The 15036-nt window shown below is 40.5% G+C and overlaps 1 protein-coding gene across 5 annotated transcripts in view; it reads left to right on the top strand.

Annotated features, from left to right (window-relative positions):
• Positions 1-15036, top strand: part of osbpl8 (oxysterol binding protein-like 8) — a 93959-nt gene that overhangs the window by 13273 nt on the left and 65650 nt on the right. For all 5 annotated transcript variants that reach the window (XM_071503068.1, XM_071503063.1, XM_071503062.1 and 2 more), the window contains one exon: positions 11392-11489. Coding sequence is in view for 3 of the 5 variants with exons in the window: in XM_071503063.1 (XP_071359164.1) it covers positions 11445-11489 (45 nt within the window). In the remaining 2 variants the exon portion in view is untranslated. The remainder of the gene's footprint in view (positions 1-11391; positions 11490-15036) is intronic.

Genomic DNA, 15036 nt, shown 5'->3' with positions numbered 1-15036 from the left:
ACCACCATTTGCCTCAAGCAGTGTGACGCATCTCCTTTGTACAGAGTTGATCAGGTTGTTGATTGTTGGACCGCTCCTCGTCAATGGCTGTGCAAAGTTGCTGGATATTGGCAGGTAGTGGAACGTGCTGTCTCAAACGTGCTCGGTAAGTGACACGTCAGGTGGCGATGCAGGCCGTGCAAGACCTGGGGTATTTTAAGATTCCAGGAATTGTTTACATCACACTGCAACATGAGACAATGTCAGCAGATGAATGGCATGACAATGGGCCTCAGGATATCGTCACGGAATATCTCTCTGTGTGTGTGTGTGTGTGTGTGTGTGTGTGTGTGTGTGTGTGTGTGTGTGTGTGTGTGTGTGTTTCTGTCTTTTGTGTTTATAGAAAAAAATCTTAGATCTTTTATTTTAACTCATGAAAAATGGGAGTAAGGACAAAAGTTTTGCATTTATATTTTTCTTCAGTTTATACCCTGAATCTGGATTATTTCTGTGATAATGGTCTTATCTGTTGTTGAGCAGTACTCCATTTGACTGTGGAGGTGTGGTGAGTGTTACATTGAGGCAAAGCCATGGATGAACATGTGGCACATGAAATAATGGGTATGACACTGCATTTCCAACAGCTGATGATGAAATTGTGAAAGGATGTGTGCCAGCAGAAGCTGTTGTGACAGTTATTATTGAGGATGAAGCAGAAACAGCAACATTAAAACATGTTGAAGTCTGGTGTTTTCTTATTGTCAACAAATCCCAGTTTGTGCACCTTGCAGTTACCTTTCAGGCTCAGCTTTAGTTTGTCTGTGTGCAGTTGCAGTTGACAAAAGCATTTCAAAAGTCTTTCTCAAGGAAGGGTGTGTGTGTTCAACAATACTTAATCAGGAACTAGGAAAATTCAGATTTAGGAACTGAGATTTGGCTTAATTTAAGCCAGTTTAAGGCTCCACTGCAAGTGAGTCGACCCACATACAAATTCAATATATGTACATATATTGAATTTCCATGTAGGAAATATATGTACATATAAATAAAAACAAAATGATTAATTAAACCTATTTGAAACTTCAACAGTTTCATATATTGACATATACCTATGTCAGGCCCATACTAATATGTATATTTATGTATGTATGCTTATATTGTGGACATATGTTACATAATTATATATCCATCCCAAAGCCTGTCAGTATATGTTGATATTATGAACAGTAGGTCCAAAAGTCTGAGACCACTGTCACAGAATGTGAAGGTAGACATGTTTAAAATTAATGATAAAAACATATTGAATTATTTAAAAACAGAGTACATATAAATTAAATATATATTGGTAACAAATAGGGTTGCAACATGTTATATCACAGAAAAATTCATTATATTGTTATTTTTAATATATGTATCAATGCAAGTTTTCATATATGCTGAAATTATAAAGTTATATATTCATATATGTGTTTATGTGAAAATAATATATATAATATAAATAATATAGGTGACATATATGGCAACATCACTCTTGATGTAGGGACATATATGCCATTTACATTTCTGTATGGGTCGACCTGCTTTTAATATAATTTCCTCTTTGTTAGACGGGTGTCGGCATCGTTGATGATGCAGACAAATGTTGATGATGCTCCGAGCTGCTTTAATGCGGCAGAGACATAGATATGTCATGCAAAGGCATCTTGTATTTATGAAAACAGGATCTGCTGAGGGATGAGATTTAATCTGACAGGAACGTTTGCCAGATGATATTTAATTGTGGAAAGATCTGCAAGTTCTCTTTTGTTTCTCTAAAGCACAGAATGTGTAACTGTTCTCCTCTTACACTGAAAGTGATCCTACTTTCTCTGTTTGAGTCTGTGTGTTCCTACATGGACAGTATCAGATTTCTGTACATTTCCACATTTCTATGCCTGTCGGGTGTGAAAAGTGATTCTTATTCTGGTGAACCAGTGCTGGATTCTCTGTGGTCTAGAAAGGCAATCCCCTCCTCTGCTTACATGGTTGATTAATATTCCTCGCTCCCTGACCTACATGGATTAATTCTGTTTAAAGATGTCTCCCCCTGAGTGCAGCACCAAACTGGGACAGGCAGAAGATTACATCGGACCAAGCAACTTTAGATTCACCTGTTCCCCTTCTCTTTGTCTTGTTTTCTTTCAAAGAGAGCATTTCTTTAGAAAACATCCATTTGCCACCATATCTTTAAAAACTGATGCTCAGTAGATTTCAGCTCTGAATTCACATTCAAAAAAGCAAGAACTGACCTGTAACATGGCATCAGAGAAGGAACATACAGTAATTATCAACAGAGAATCAACAGCCACTTTGCTGACAACAGAAGCACAAGGCACTTGTGGAAGGGTATCCAGGCCATCACAGACTACAGAGCCCCACCACAGACTTGTGACAGGGGTACCTTCCTTCCAGATCTGTGGATTTGAGAAATTAGTAATGTGCAGGTCATAAAGACCATTGCTCCTCAGATGACCAGGTTCTGCATGTAACCCTCTCTAGGGTTCACCCTCAAAAAGCAGAAGACATAAAGAAATCCCAGGTTATACCATCATGTGCTCACACATCTTTAGCATGTCTTTGACCTTTACTGCCCCAGTTGCTCCACTGAAGACACTAATTTCTGCTCTCTACCCATCCTTGTCCCACCTAGAAAAAAAATGGATCAGGATTCACTGACTCAGTCTACAACACAATCCAACACACAAACAGCTGTACCTCCCTCTGCAACTGGGTCCTGGATTTAACTCACTTGTAGGCCGCAGTCAGTCCAGATTGGCAGTTACACCTCCAGCACCACCACACTGAGCACTTGCACTCCCCAGGACTGTGTACTCTACCACTGCATCGTCCAACTCCTCCAACCACATCATTAAATTCACTAATGACACAAAAGCGCTGGGCCTCATCAGCAACAGCAATGACACAGCTCACAGAGAAGAGGTGGAGCCAATAGCACCGTGGTGTTGGACCAACAGTCACCCCAGCCATCTGGCTGCAGGTACTGGAGTATCAAGACTTCGTCTGCCACACTTATTCAACAGCCTGAGGGCCAAATAAACCCTAAGAAACACTATTTTATTTGTTCTGTACTGTTTATGTATACTGTCATCTATGCCCTGGTGCTCTTTCTGTAGGTTTAAATATTTTTAGCCACACTAGCGCAATGGCTTCAGGGATGGCACCACTTTGAAAAGCCTGAATAGATGGTTTGCCATGGAATTTGTGCAAATATCCACAGTCCCCTCGGGATGAATCATTACGTAATGTTTAGTGTTAAATGTCAGCATGCTAACACGCTAAACTAAGAGGGAGAACATGTTAAACTTTGAACCTGTTGAACGTCAGCATGTTAGCATTGTCAGTGTGAGTAAGTTAACATGCTGATGCTAGCATTTAGCTCATTGCATAGCATTTAGCTTTCAACCTTAGGCATGGTACATGTATTTGGTGAGCCCTGCCCTTCTTCCCTGTAGTTCATCAAGTTCACGTCCCAGTGCTCAGCGTCTTAATGAGTCCTGATGAAACCTAGCCTCAGGCTGCAGTAACTGGCTCTGGAGCCACCACAGGTGTCCATGAAGCTAACAGTTAGAGATCTATTAGCAAACACAGCTGATATTTACTGGTTCTTTGGTGGTATGGAAGACATTATTGAAAAGCTAAATTCAGACATGGATGATTCCAACATGTAAGATAAGATGATAAGATGTACCTTTATTGATGCCCCATGGAGGAAATTCTAAGTGACAGCAGCACACAGCAAGAGGAAAACTGTGATAAGAAATAAAATAAGATTTGAAACAGAATCTAAGATAAATATGATAGAATAGAAATACTATATACATTAATTAGATGAAACAGAAATACTATGTATAATAACAATTTACAGTGCAATGTAGGCTGTTCTGTACATGTGCAATATAGCAATAAATTGTCCCAATTCAATTGTAATAAATATACAATATGTACATGCCAGTCTTTCCAGAGATTTTTGATTTGATGTACACAGGATCACAGGCAGATAATATATATTGATTGAAATAATTCCATTTTGCCAATTTAAATGGAGCTCAGTGCTCTCAGCCTCTAACATCATCAGATGTGTAGCAGGACATCTTTTCCTTTTCTTAAAAAAAAAAAAAGCCTGGAGAGATTCGTGGTGGAGATTATCCTGAAACTTCATCATCACTGATGAGGAGGAGTGGCTGGCAGTCGCCTCAAGAAGTGGTGATAAAGAGAGATTGAATCCCCAGACAAAAACATCAAAATGACAAATGTTTGAATTATATTACTGAAATGGGTAAAACTATGAGGGACCAACATGTGACATTGTTAAAATCTCTTCCTTTGCTGTTATCTCTCTTCTAGCACGGTAGCTCTTTATGTCTCACTTAACCACTGGTAATCATCACAACACTCAGCAGCGATGGGCCTCTATTGATCTGCCTGTCAGGCTGTCACAGAGCTGCCTCCCCCTTTTGAGAGCACACAGTAACATCACTACAATCAGCTTAGCATCCTGAAATGATTGCTGTCCTTCTCTGCCCTTGAGCTCCAGCTCCAGTGGTAATCTAAAAACAATCAAAATCAGTGTTCACTGCAGCAGATCGAAAAAAAAAAAGAGAAAAAAATAGTGACAAGCAATCCAAACAATTTTTTTCTGATTTGCTTTTTCATTCTCTTCAAACCAATTTCTATTTCTTTAATGTATGTTTTGGCAAAACACCCGGTTTTGACTCAGTCCTCATGCATCATATTCTGCGACAGTATTATTTGACAGAGTGCATTTAGTATTGTGCAGTATAATTAAAGCAAATCGTCACCATAATTAGGCCAACATTATTGAGTGTAATTGGACCATAATTGCTTTGCAAGGCAGCCAACTGCTGCAGGCAGTAAAAATGATAAGGTTTGTATATATATGTTTCTGAAACAATATTCCAAGAAGTAATGGAAAAAGTAGAAAAGGTAAGTAGTAGTTCGTCTAAAACAGAAGGAAGATCCAGATGGACTTAATCAGTGGGATTTAATGTTTGCTCATGTTTAACAGAAACCTTTTTGCATTGGTCTTAATAGTATTAGGCCTGTCAGTGATTATTTTAAATTTCAATTATTTCAATTATTCAATTGAATTGTAAAAAACAATATCCAGAAATTAGATTGTGAAAATTTATATTGCATTATAAAAAAAACAGAACTCCCTGGCTACCTGCCTCGCCAGTTCACACGTAGACCTTCACTGCTGCACTGAATGCACCACATGACGGACAGGAGTCGCACAACTTCACTTTGACTGACTGAAAATAAAATGTAGGTCAAGCTGAAACGAACAAACAACAGCAACTTTGTGGTAATGATTCCAGAGAGTTCAATATGAGAAGCTCTGTTTGGAAAGACTCTTGGTCAGTAGACGGCAGATATGTTGAACCTCGAGATGAAGCGATGTCAGCTGCGGTTAGCCTAGCCTAGCATTCCAGCACTAGCAACCTGAGGGCACATCCAAATGAGCACCTATACAAGTAATGTCTCTGATTGAACTGGTTTGCCCTTATATGGACATGATGTGCGAAAATAGATATTCATATGGTTCTAACCTTTTGAAGGGAATAATCAAACATAATTTTTTGGTCATGAAACCACCATCTGATCATTAAATTCCTTTGTCTCTCAAAATATGCAGCACCAGGAATGATGAGAAAAGCTTTGGTGTCCATTAGTCAAATCTCATGAACAGCAACTATGGAAACAGCACTGATAGTTTGTATGATAGCTAAAACATCACCTGCTACAACAAATATTATTGTGCTGATTTGTGTGCTGCTTGGCACTGTGTGATCTTTCCATTTGCTCATCTGTAAATCCAATGATGTGGAAAGCCAGTGACACATAATCACACCCTGTATTTATGCTCTTGAACTGGAGTCTTTCAGCTGAAAACAGACATGATTGTGTTTGTTTGTCAGTTCCTAGTGAAATAATTCCCAGAGGTTCCCTGCTATCTTTTGGCTCTGTGGAAAAACCCCTCAGTCGGTGTTTCTATCCCTGTTTTGGGGCCACTGCCAAGCCACAAGTTTAGGATTCCCTGTGCGTTTGCCCTCTATCTTTGGCAGTGATTCACAGCTCTTAGCTCACAGGCGGCTTGTGGTACAACGAAAGCAGATTGTTGTGTGGCAGCTTGTGTGAAGGGGCAGAGAGTCAGTAAAGTGTGGGAGAGAGTGAAAACAATGGAACCACAGCAGATTGGATTGTCTGTCACTGGCTTGTCCATCGTTTAATAAGTGAAGACTCCAACACACCTACTGTATAACTAGTGTTTGGTATTGATTGGAAAAATCTAAAATCTAAATGATAAATAATAATTGGACAATAAAAGAACAAGATTAAGAGTCTACAGCTATACTAGCTGCTCCGTGTATTTGGGTACAGCAGTATTTTATACTAAATGCTAACATCATCACGCTATTATGCTCATAATGACACTGATGTTTAGCAGGTATAATGTTACCATTGAACTGTCTTAGTTTAAGTGTGTCAACTTGTTAACAGTCCCACATTTTAACTTCTCCTGTGTTTTATCTGAAGTGTTGATCTCCATCAGAAGATATATTTGTGGTTTTAAGAACCAAAAACCATCTCAGTGTAGTTTGACATCTCCTCTGTCAGGCTTCTCTCTGGAGCTCTAGTAACAACAGGCCAGTCAGCAAATCAGAAGAGAGGCTATGAGCCTTTCTTCTGATTGGCTGACAGTTTTCTAAGTGATGCAAAGAAAATATAGCAGATTTCAGGTAAACACTCAGAGAAAACAAATCCTGCAAGGTTAGATGGTGGGTCCAGGTGGGCGGGGCTTGGGGCATGGCTGAGATTGGTGACTTTTGTTGTGACATCACAAAGTGCCAGAAGTCCTGACGGCTGGTTTTAAGGCTCAGTTTCTGAATACAGGCTGTGTGCATTTCTCTGTGGACTGAGGCTCTGATACTTTCACAGTATTAATATAGAACCTAGACCTGCTTTAGAATCAAGAAACACATGGACATCTACCTTTACACAATATGGGACCTTTAAAATTTCATAATTAGCACTTAACACAAATACAGCTGAGGCTATTGGGGATTATCATTAGATGAGCGTGCCATTGGTTATAATAACTGATCAAATGATTAGAATTCATCTTGTGGGGAACCTGAATGTCTGTACCAGCTTTGGTTATGGTCCATCCAGTAGTCATTGTGACATTTAATTCAAAAAACATAATATAGCGTAATCTTCACAAGGGCAGCTGCAAATAGAGGGCTCCTTCAGAGCTAATGGGAATTTGTTCAGCCAAAAAGAAGCTGCAGTGGAATCAAAATCATACAAAAAAAACTGTTGACCTACCACATACTGCTACAAAACATTCCCCCGTGTTGCCGGCCCTGATTTTCTCCTGTTATTTTCCCACCTCAGCTGTGTGGCTGCTGCTCCAGGCTGAGTCATGGGCTGATTGCTAAAGCTGGGCTTGAGAAAGAGTGGAAAGCATCTGTCTCAGTGTGACGGGTCCTTGAGAGCCCAGGCTAGATGAAGTGTGTGTGCTGGCTGGAGCCAAGAGGCTATTGGAGCGCTGGAGCATTACATTAGCAGAATGACTGATAGTGGGGGTGGGGGATTTAGTAAGCATCTTACTGTCAGGATGTCCTCCTGTCCTCTGTCTATTTGTCCCTGAAGAGTCTCGTGAAGCTGCTTCCTTTCTGCTACCCTTCCTCTCCTTACTTCCTGGCACCTTTCAATAAACTCATGTACTAATAGTGGCAAGAGCTGGCTATGTGTTCTTGAAATGCAAATGTAAACAAATCTTCATATCTGTGCACATAACCATGTCTAATACAATTCTTTTGTTGCAACGATTTTGGATTTTTCACTCAGTTGGTGGTTTATTAGGTACATCATTTTCAAGCAAATGTATTCCTGCAGTAACTTACCTTCATGACGGTTATGATGTTCAGTTTGTGTGAAACTGTTTCAGAGAGGTTGACTCCCTTCACATCAATGATGGTAGGCTAAATAACAGAAACACTTCTCTGTAAAATGTGATACAGCTCAACAGCACCAAAGAGCACAACCTGAAGAAACCTGCAGTAATTTCATTTCATTTCATTTCACACAGTATTTGTCTGTGCAGGTTCTCAGTACAGTACAACCACAGCTTTTTTATTTCCTAAATGCTACACCCCATTTTGTTTTTTGTGGATTTCATGCTTTGAACTTGAAACAGCTGCTCCATGTGCCTATGTGGCAATTTGGCATTGTTTCAGAGCTCTGATTGGTTGCCCCTCCTTATGAAGAAATGACTGGCTTCAGCACAGTAGGTAAAGGAAAGCACGGGTGAAGCAAATTATGTATTTATATATCCAGCAACAGGTGACTGAACATATTCCTTTTTTCAGCTTTGTTTCACAAACTGACAACTAAATCCAAAGTCACAGAGGCTGTTACTGGTTGGTACCAAAGAAAAACACTTTACATGCTGCACGGTGGTAGAGCCATACTGAGGTTGCGTCACCTTTGGATTAGCTTGGTTATGAAGGCACAAGGTTCGAGTTTTTCATCTCTAATCCCAATAAAGTTTAGCACAGATTTTGTTAAAACTTTGGCGTATTACAAAATAGGATAGACTCAGTCTCTTGTCACTGTGTTGGATGCAGGTGTTAAAACCTGAAGCCAGATGACTGGGTCTTCACATCAACAAGGCTTGTAAGGTGCTCCTGGTTGGTAGTGATGAGTAGCTACCTGCAGTGAGGAGGGACAAACCACTAACTGGCACATCACCGATATACAAAGGCTATGAAGGCTACACCATCTGGTCCGCATCAACAGAAGGACTGCTGTGTCATAAAATTTGAAAAAGTGGTGGTGCCGATGTGACTGGCCAGACTACCTGTACTGGCCACGATGTTCAATGAGGCAACATGTTGTTCTTCAAACAGTCCTCGGATCTGCAGTGTCGGGTCATAATACTGTCACCTGACGCCAAAATGCTGCGTCCTTCTCAGGTGGCCTGTTGGCTTCTGCCACCACCCCCCCATGGGTGGATCAGGTGTAATCTCATGTGGGGCCACAGGCTTCATGCTATTACAATATCCACACAAAACAGCAATCAGCATAAGTGGCTGCTTGTCTGTCCTAATCTTGAAAGCATTTTTTAGGACAGCCACGTGTTGGTGGGCAGCTGCTCCACGCAAAATAATCTCCCCTAAAGCAGAGGGTGTAATTAACAGATGGTCCCACCTGATCATGAAGTCATGTTGAGGACTTCGTGGTGTAACTGCTGTGGACACTGGGGTTGAGGCTGTGTGCAGATGCAGTGACCGTACTGAAGCAAAAGAACAAACAGGTAATGAGGTCTCAGTGTGTTAACATGAGGCGGTGAACAGATGCGTAGGTGGAGCAGCTGATGTGATGTGCCTCATGTTTGGGCCTGTGTAGCTGCATTTCCCATAAATCTTTTTTTTTTTTTTTTTCTCAACAGAGTCAACCTCTGAGTTTTGATCGTTGGTGTTGGGTCCCTCTATTTGTTTTTGAATCACAGATTTATCTTTTACTGGAAGTCTCAAGTTTGTGTTTTGCCTTAGGATTCATTTTGTTTTGTTCCAGTTGACTGAGCAGAATCTGTTTTCTTGTACTTTCTTGTTATCCCTGTGTGAACTTCTGCTCAGGCAGATGAGTAAATATTTGAGTCTGAAGATTTTTCCTATCTGTATTACTGTTAGATTTTTTTTTACCACATGGATGTGGTCTTTATCAGGTTGTGTCAGAGTGAGTCTGCATAATATTTGTGACTTTTGTGTGGTTCACATCAGATTTGGAGATTGTACAGTCAGTGAATTCCAGCTGTGACTCAGCAGACTACACACTGAACAACCCGTCATAAGTTGCTATCTTCCATGAGGTGACTGGGAACAGATGCCCGGGCTCGACTTCATTGTTGAATATTTACATGTATAAGCACAGTTTTATGAATGAACATGAAGCATCGCTCTGTTTCCTTCCCAGGCAGTAGAAAGAGGATGAGTGTGGATGTGCAGCAGGGATCAAATTTTCACACTAACAATCCTTGTGGCCAAGAATATCACAGTACCCGGTATTATCATGATATTGGATTTTATCATAGCAACTTTGTTTGTTTTGCTGGTTAAGATCATTAAGGCAGAATGTTTTTAAATATGCATAGATAATAATTAATTATCACTTAGATAAGACATAATTTTGGGTCTGATCTTGGCATTAATGGTGAAACCTAGTGTCAGGGTTTAATAGATAAAGAATTTAAGAGCGTATAATTGGGGTGAGGCAGTGAAGTTTGGGATGTAGTGAAGTGGTTGTTGGATATGGAATCCATGAAGGCACTTAGTAATGACAATAAAAATGTTTGTTTGTGCTCACAGCCTTATTGTATCATGTTTCACATACTCATGCTGCATCACCGCTTTGATTTGTCATCGTGTTTCATCAGGAAAAACAGCTTCCTGTTGATCTGCAGAGTTAAGTGTTTTCATATCTGAGTGTACTAACCGCACAGGAACAGGGAGGTGTTAGAGCTGAATTAGATTTGAAGAGAAAAGGTAAAGGATTAGGATGATATAAAATGCATACAGCTCAAAGAGTCTGAACTGCGCTGAAGCTTTTCCTGTAACATCCCATCTTAAATATACAAGAGGTAGTTTGATCACATTCCCATGGATTCATAAAGGAGCCTATGACAGGTATCCTCAGTGAGGTACCCTTGAGTAAGTCTCCATCTGGTCCAGTGGAGCGGGTAAGTGGCAGCCAGCAGAAACTTTCCCTGGACAGATAAAGGTTAAAAACAGTGTCATGCTCCAACATTTCTGTAGGGAAACAAGCTGAGGGCAGAGAGAAAAAAAAAAAAAAAGATTTAAAGAATGAATTTTCAGGACTCTCTTGGGAAGGGAGCTGGCAGACTGGCTGATCCTCCATTCGCTCCTGCTTGCATTAGAAACAGGATGTTTATTAAAACCCTGGAGCTACAACACCTTTGTTTGGGTGGAAAAGGCAGTGGGGGGTGGTGAGAAGATTTCTGCTGCCTTAGGATACAATGGCAGAATAGTGCAGCCTGTTTGTTCTGAAATGTGATAGATGAGTAGACATGATGAGTCTAATCTTGCAAACTACCCATCCCACATGAGATGAAACAGCATTTTGTAAAATTCAATGCTGTTCCAAGCCAAAAAAAACTTGCTTTCAAAACAACTCCAAGGCCAAGACGACTGAGTTCTGAACACATTGTACAGTTAAAACCTACAAATGACTAAATGAAAGAAAATGAAACACACATTCTGTAATATTGTCTTGTTGTGGTAACACACTGCTTCTTCCTCCTGACAGATATGCAGTTGTCAGAGCAGCACTGACAGGCCTGACTCTGGTTCACCACAACCATGGAGTCCTCCTCTGAGTCCCAACAGGAGCCTGAGAAGACTTTGGTGAGTTAGCACGCTGGTACATGTAGGTACAGCTGCACCTGAACATGCATATGAAGATATTCACTCAAGGGTCTAACCTGCTCTTTTTAAGGGGAACTGGAAAATAATTAGGAATTAACCTTTATGGTGCTTTTAAAGAATATCAGCTTATGTATGTCCTTGTAACTGCTAAATATTTATAAAGATTCTGACTTAACAAACATATAAGATAAGATAGCCTTTATTCGTGATTTTGTGAATTCACATATACTGCATATACTACATATCGTGTACACAAAGAGCATACACTGTAATCTGTAGGCTTCACTTAAGATAAAGCAACTAATCTTAATTCCACCCACACTGCGTCATTGTCTCTTCATTGTCTCTTATAATTGGTGGTCTTCTTCTTCACTTAACCTCCATATAGTCTTGAGTCAGAAAGGTTCCTGTTTCCTGCTGGCGTCAGTGACGCGACGGCTGCTCCAAGAGCACACTCTCTGAACCTTAATGATTAGCTTAAGGTGCTAATATTGCTAACCTGCCACAGGCTTGTCAAGCTGGCTGTGGCAGACACTGCACTTTGCTGCATGTAATTAAACTCCTGTCAGGGCGTGTGTCAGTAGAGAAACAAGACAACTACAGTCACTGTGGCTGCAGACAATTAAAGGTCACAAGAGGTGTGTGTTTTTTTTTTTTTTTTGTCCTCTTTTTCAGGAACAGAGATGGTGACAAAACAGGCCAATGAAAGTGAAAAAGACAAGTCAACCACAGTTCTTGTTCTTTGTCCACTAAAATCTAAAGTTGTTGCAATGTCCTGTTTGGTGTTGCAGGTTGACAGTGGTCTGGCTGGAGGCAAAACAAGCTAGTTCCTCATCACTCGAGTTTCTTTTTCTGTGTTGTCACCAAATAAATCACACAGCAGGCAGCTGTTGTGTTCATAAATAGAGTATGTACGTGTTGAAAAAAGGTACAAACAAAGATAGGAAACACACAAGACAGCTAAAAAAAAAGAGGCATGATATAGAACATTTGTTCAATCAGTTACTGCAATTTCTTTGAGACCTAAGTACTTCAAATGAAATAGGAAACACACAGCAAACACACTCATGAAAACAGTATCAGAAGCAATATAGACATCTTTAAAAAGGTTAAATTCATCCATTGGGATAAGACTAAGTTATTGTTATTATAGTTAATGTTGTTATTCATTGCATTTCTAAGGTGCAAAAGCACTGGAAGACAAGTTCAGTACCATCTGTGGGATATCAAGTGTCAGCCAATCCGGTGATGCGGTCTGATGAAGAGGAGTTTTAAATTTGAGAAGAGATGTGACACACTGAAGCAGCTTTAAGAGGAGACATTAACAAAAATCAAAGTGTGTAATTTGTAGTATGTGTAGCAGTGTGCCGTCCTAATGTGACACCATATCAAGCTGTTTTAAGGTGGCAGTGTGAGGGTGCAGGATATTTCCATGATGGTCAATCGCACCGTGGTTTTCATGTTCTTATTCTGATGCGAAAAACCCTCTTCATCGTTAGTCTCTGTGTCACTTGTTCCAAATGAGGTAACACTGATTGAATGATGTGAGTTTTCAGTATCACTGAGAATATAAATGTAGAGCTGAAATGATCAGTCAGTTAATCCATTAGTCGATTGACTGAGATTTAATCAGCAGCTATTACAGAATAGAACAGAATAGTAGAGAAGGCCTTTATCATCACATACACACACACACACACACCCACACACGTACCAGTCCATAGAGATCAATAATAAAAGAGAAGTGACACATGATGGTGTTTAGGTTTGGTGGAAATGGTCAGTGTTTGTGGAGCTCAGTTCGGCTCTGAGGTAAAAGGGGTGAGTTGCTTCCTTCAGGACGCTGCGTGGTCTAGTGACGTCTTCCAGTGGTGTCTCCTGTCTCCCGTCTGAACAGTTGGTGTGCCGTACTGTAACACAGTATGTCGGTACACTCTGTATAGAGCAGCGGTAGAAAGACACCAGTAGCTTTATGGACAGATTGGCCTTCATATGTGTTGAGCCTTTTTGACCAGAGCAGTGGAGTTTATTGTCCATGTGAGGTCTTTCATCTGGAAACCCTCTCCACTTCATCTCCTTCAATGCTTAGAGGATGGAGGTCCTCGCAGTGTGTCCTAAAGTCTATCAGGGATTCTTTGGTTTTTCTGAAGTTCAGTGATTGAACAGACTTTGTCTCTGTGGGCTGTATTTGAGAGTTGTGTGATCTGTAAAGTTTAATGATTGTGTTTGTGGGGCGTGTGGGGATGCAGTTGTATGTATAAAGGGAATAAAGGAGAGGACTGACCACATAGCCTTGTGCACCAGTGCTGAGGGTCAAGCTTGGGGAGAGGTAGGGGCTGAGTCTGACTATCTAAGGTTGGTTGGATGGAAGTCCTCTTGGAACTTCTGATTTTGTGATGTTTTTTGCTATTTTCTGATATTTTATAGACCAAACTAATAATCAATCAAATCGAGGAAATAATCAGTATGAATCACAGGATGCGTTAAGATAGAATAGTTTTTTAAAAATAAAGCATTTTGTCCTATCTTTATCAGCACAAGTTTAGGGTTATTCAGAGATGTCAGAATAATATTATACTTGCAGTAGAGTTGGAGAAGTTGTGCTGAAGAGGAGCCATATGAATACAAAATTGTGTCATCTGCATAAAAAGTATTAAGTTAGATGTGTTGAAGTAAGATATTGTTTATGTGGATTGTAAACATCAGTGGACCATCTACATATCCTTGTGTGTACCCCTTGTATTTACATGGGAGGTCAGTCTGGGAGCGTGAGTGCAGACTACTCAGAGTTCAGTCAGATGTGGAACCAGCTCTGAGCAAGAGCAGCCAAACCAGCTCCTCACTTATCTCATACAGGAGTGTCTACACATTCTGATGTGACTTTCACACACACACACACACACACACACACACACACACACACACACACACACACACACACACACACACAGATCCCAGGTTTGTCCCTCTGCCCTTTCATTTCACCTTAATCGTAATCCTCAGTCTCAATTTTTGCAGCGAGCGGGAGGGCAATTATAACAGCCGATAACTGGGGTGATAAAAAAAATTGGCCATTGCTTCCACAGGCCTCCACCACAAACTAAAGCTGAACTAAAAGCCCTTTCCTGCTTCTTTGCGTCTTGCTTAGAGTGGGAGTGAGTTTTAATAATGCTCAATCTCTGTTATTAGTGCAAGCTAATTTCTCACCCCGCCTTCTCTGGAGCCTATTTTAGTTTCCGCATAATGAAACTGCCGATGCATAAATTGGTTTGAAAGCCACGTCTGTGTATTTACTGTTCCTTTTGAATGCTTTTCTTTTGGATTGAATTGAATTTGATGAATGTGTACCTATCTGCGATTTAGCAATAAACCTCCTTTGTGGAGACTCCGGGACAGTGTGTTATCACTTGATCACACATTATAAGCGACTGCAGTGCCAGGATGGTGTGAGACTTAGACTGTGGGACGTATTGTGTTGCTGGCATGTCCTGCTGTTTGCTGAAAGGCCCTGTTGGTAGAGAGGATG

This window comes from Trachinotus anak, unplaced genomic scaffold (assembly GCF_046630095.1).
Source record: "Trachinotus anak isolate AG129_WGS33_773 ecotype Australia unplaced genomic scaffold, CSIRO_AGI_Tana_v1 ptg000018l, whole genome shotgun sequence".
In the NCBI taxonomy this organism is placed as follows: Eukaryota; Metazoa; Chordata; class Actinopteri; order Carangiformes; family Carangidae; genus Trachinotus; species Trachinotus anak.
This window is presented reverse-complemented; position numbering and strand designations above follow the sequence as displayed.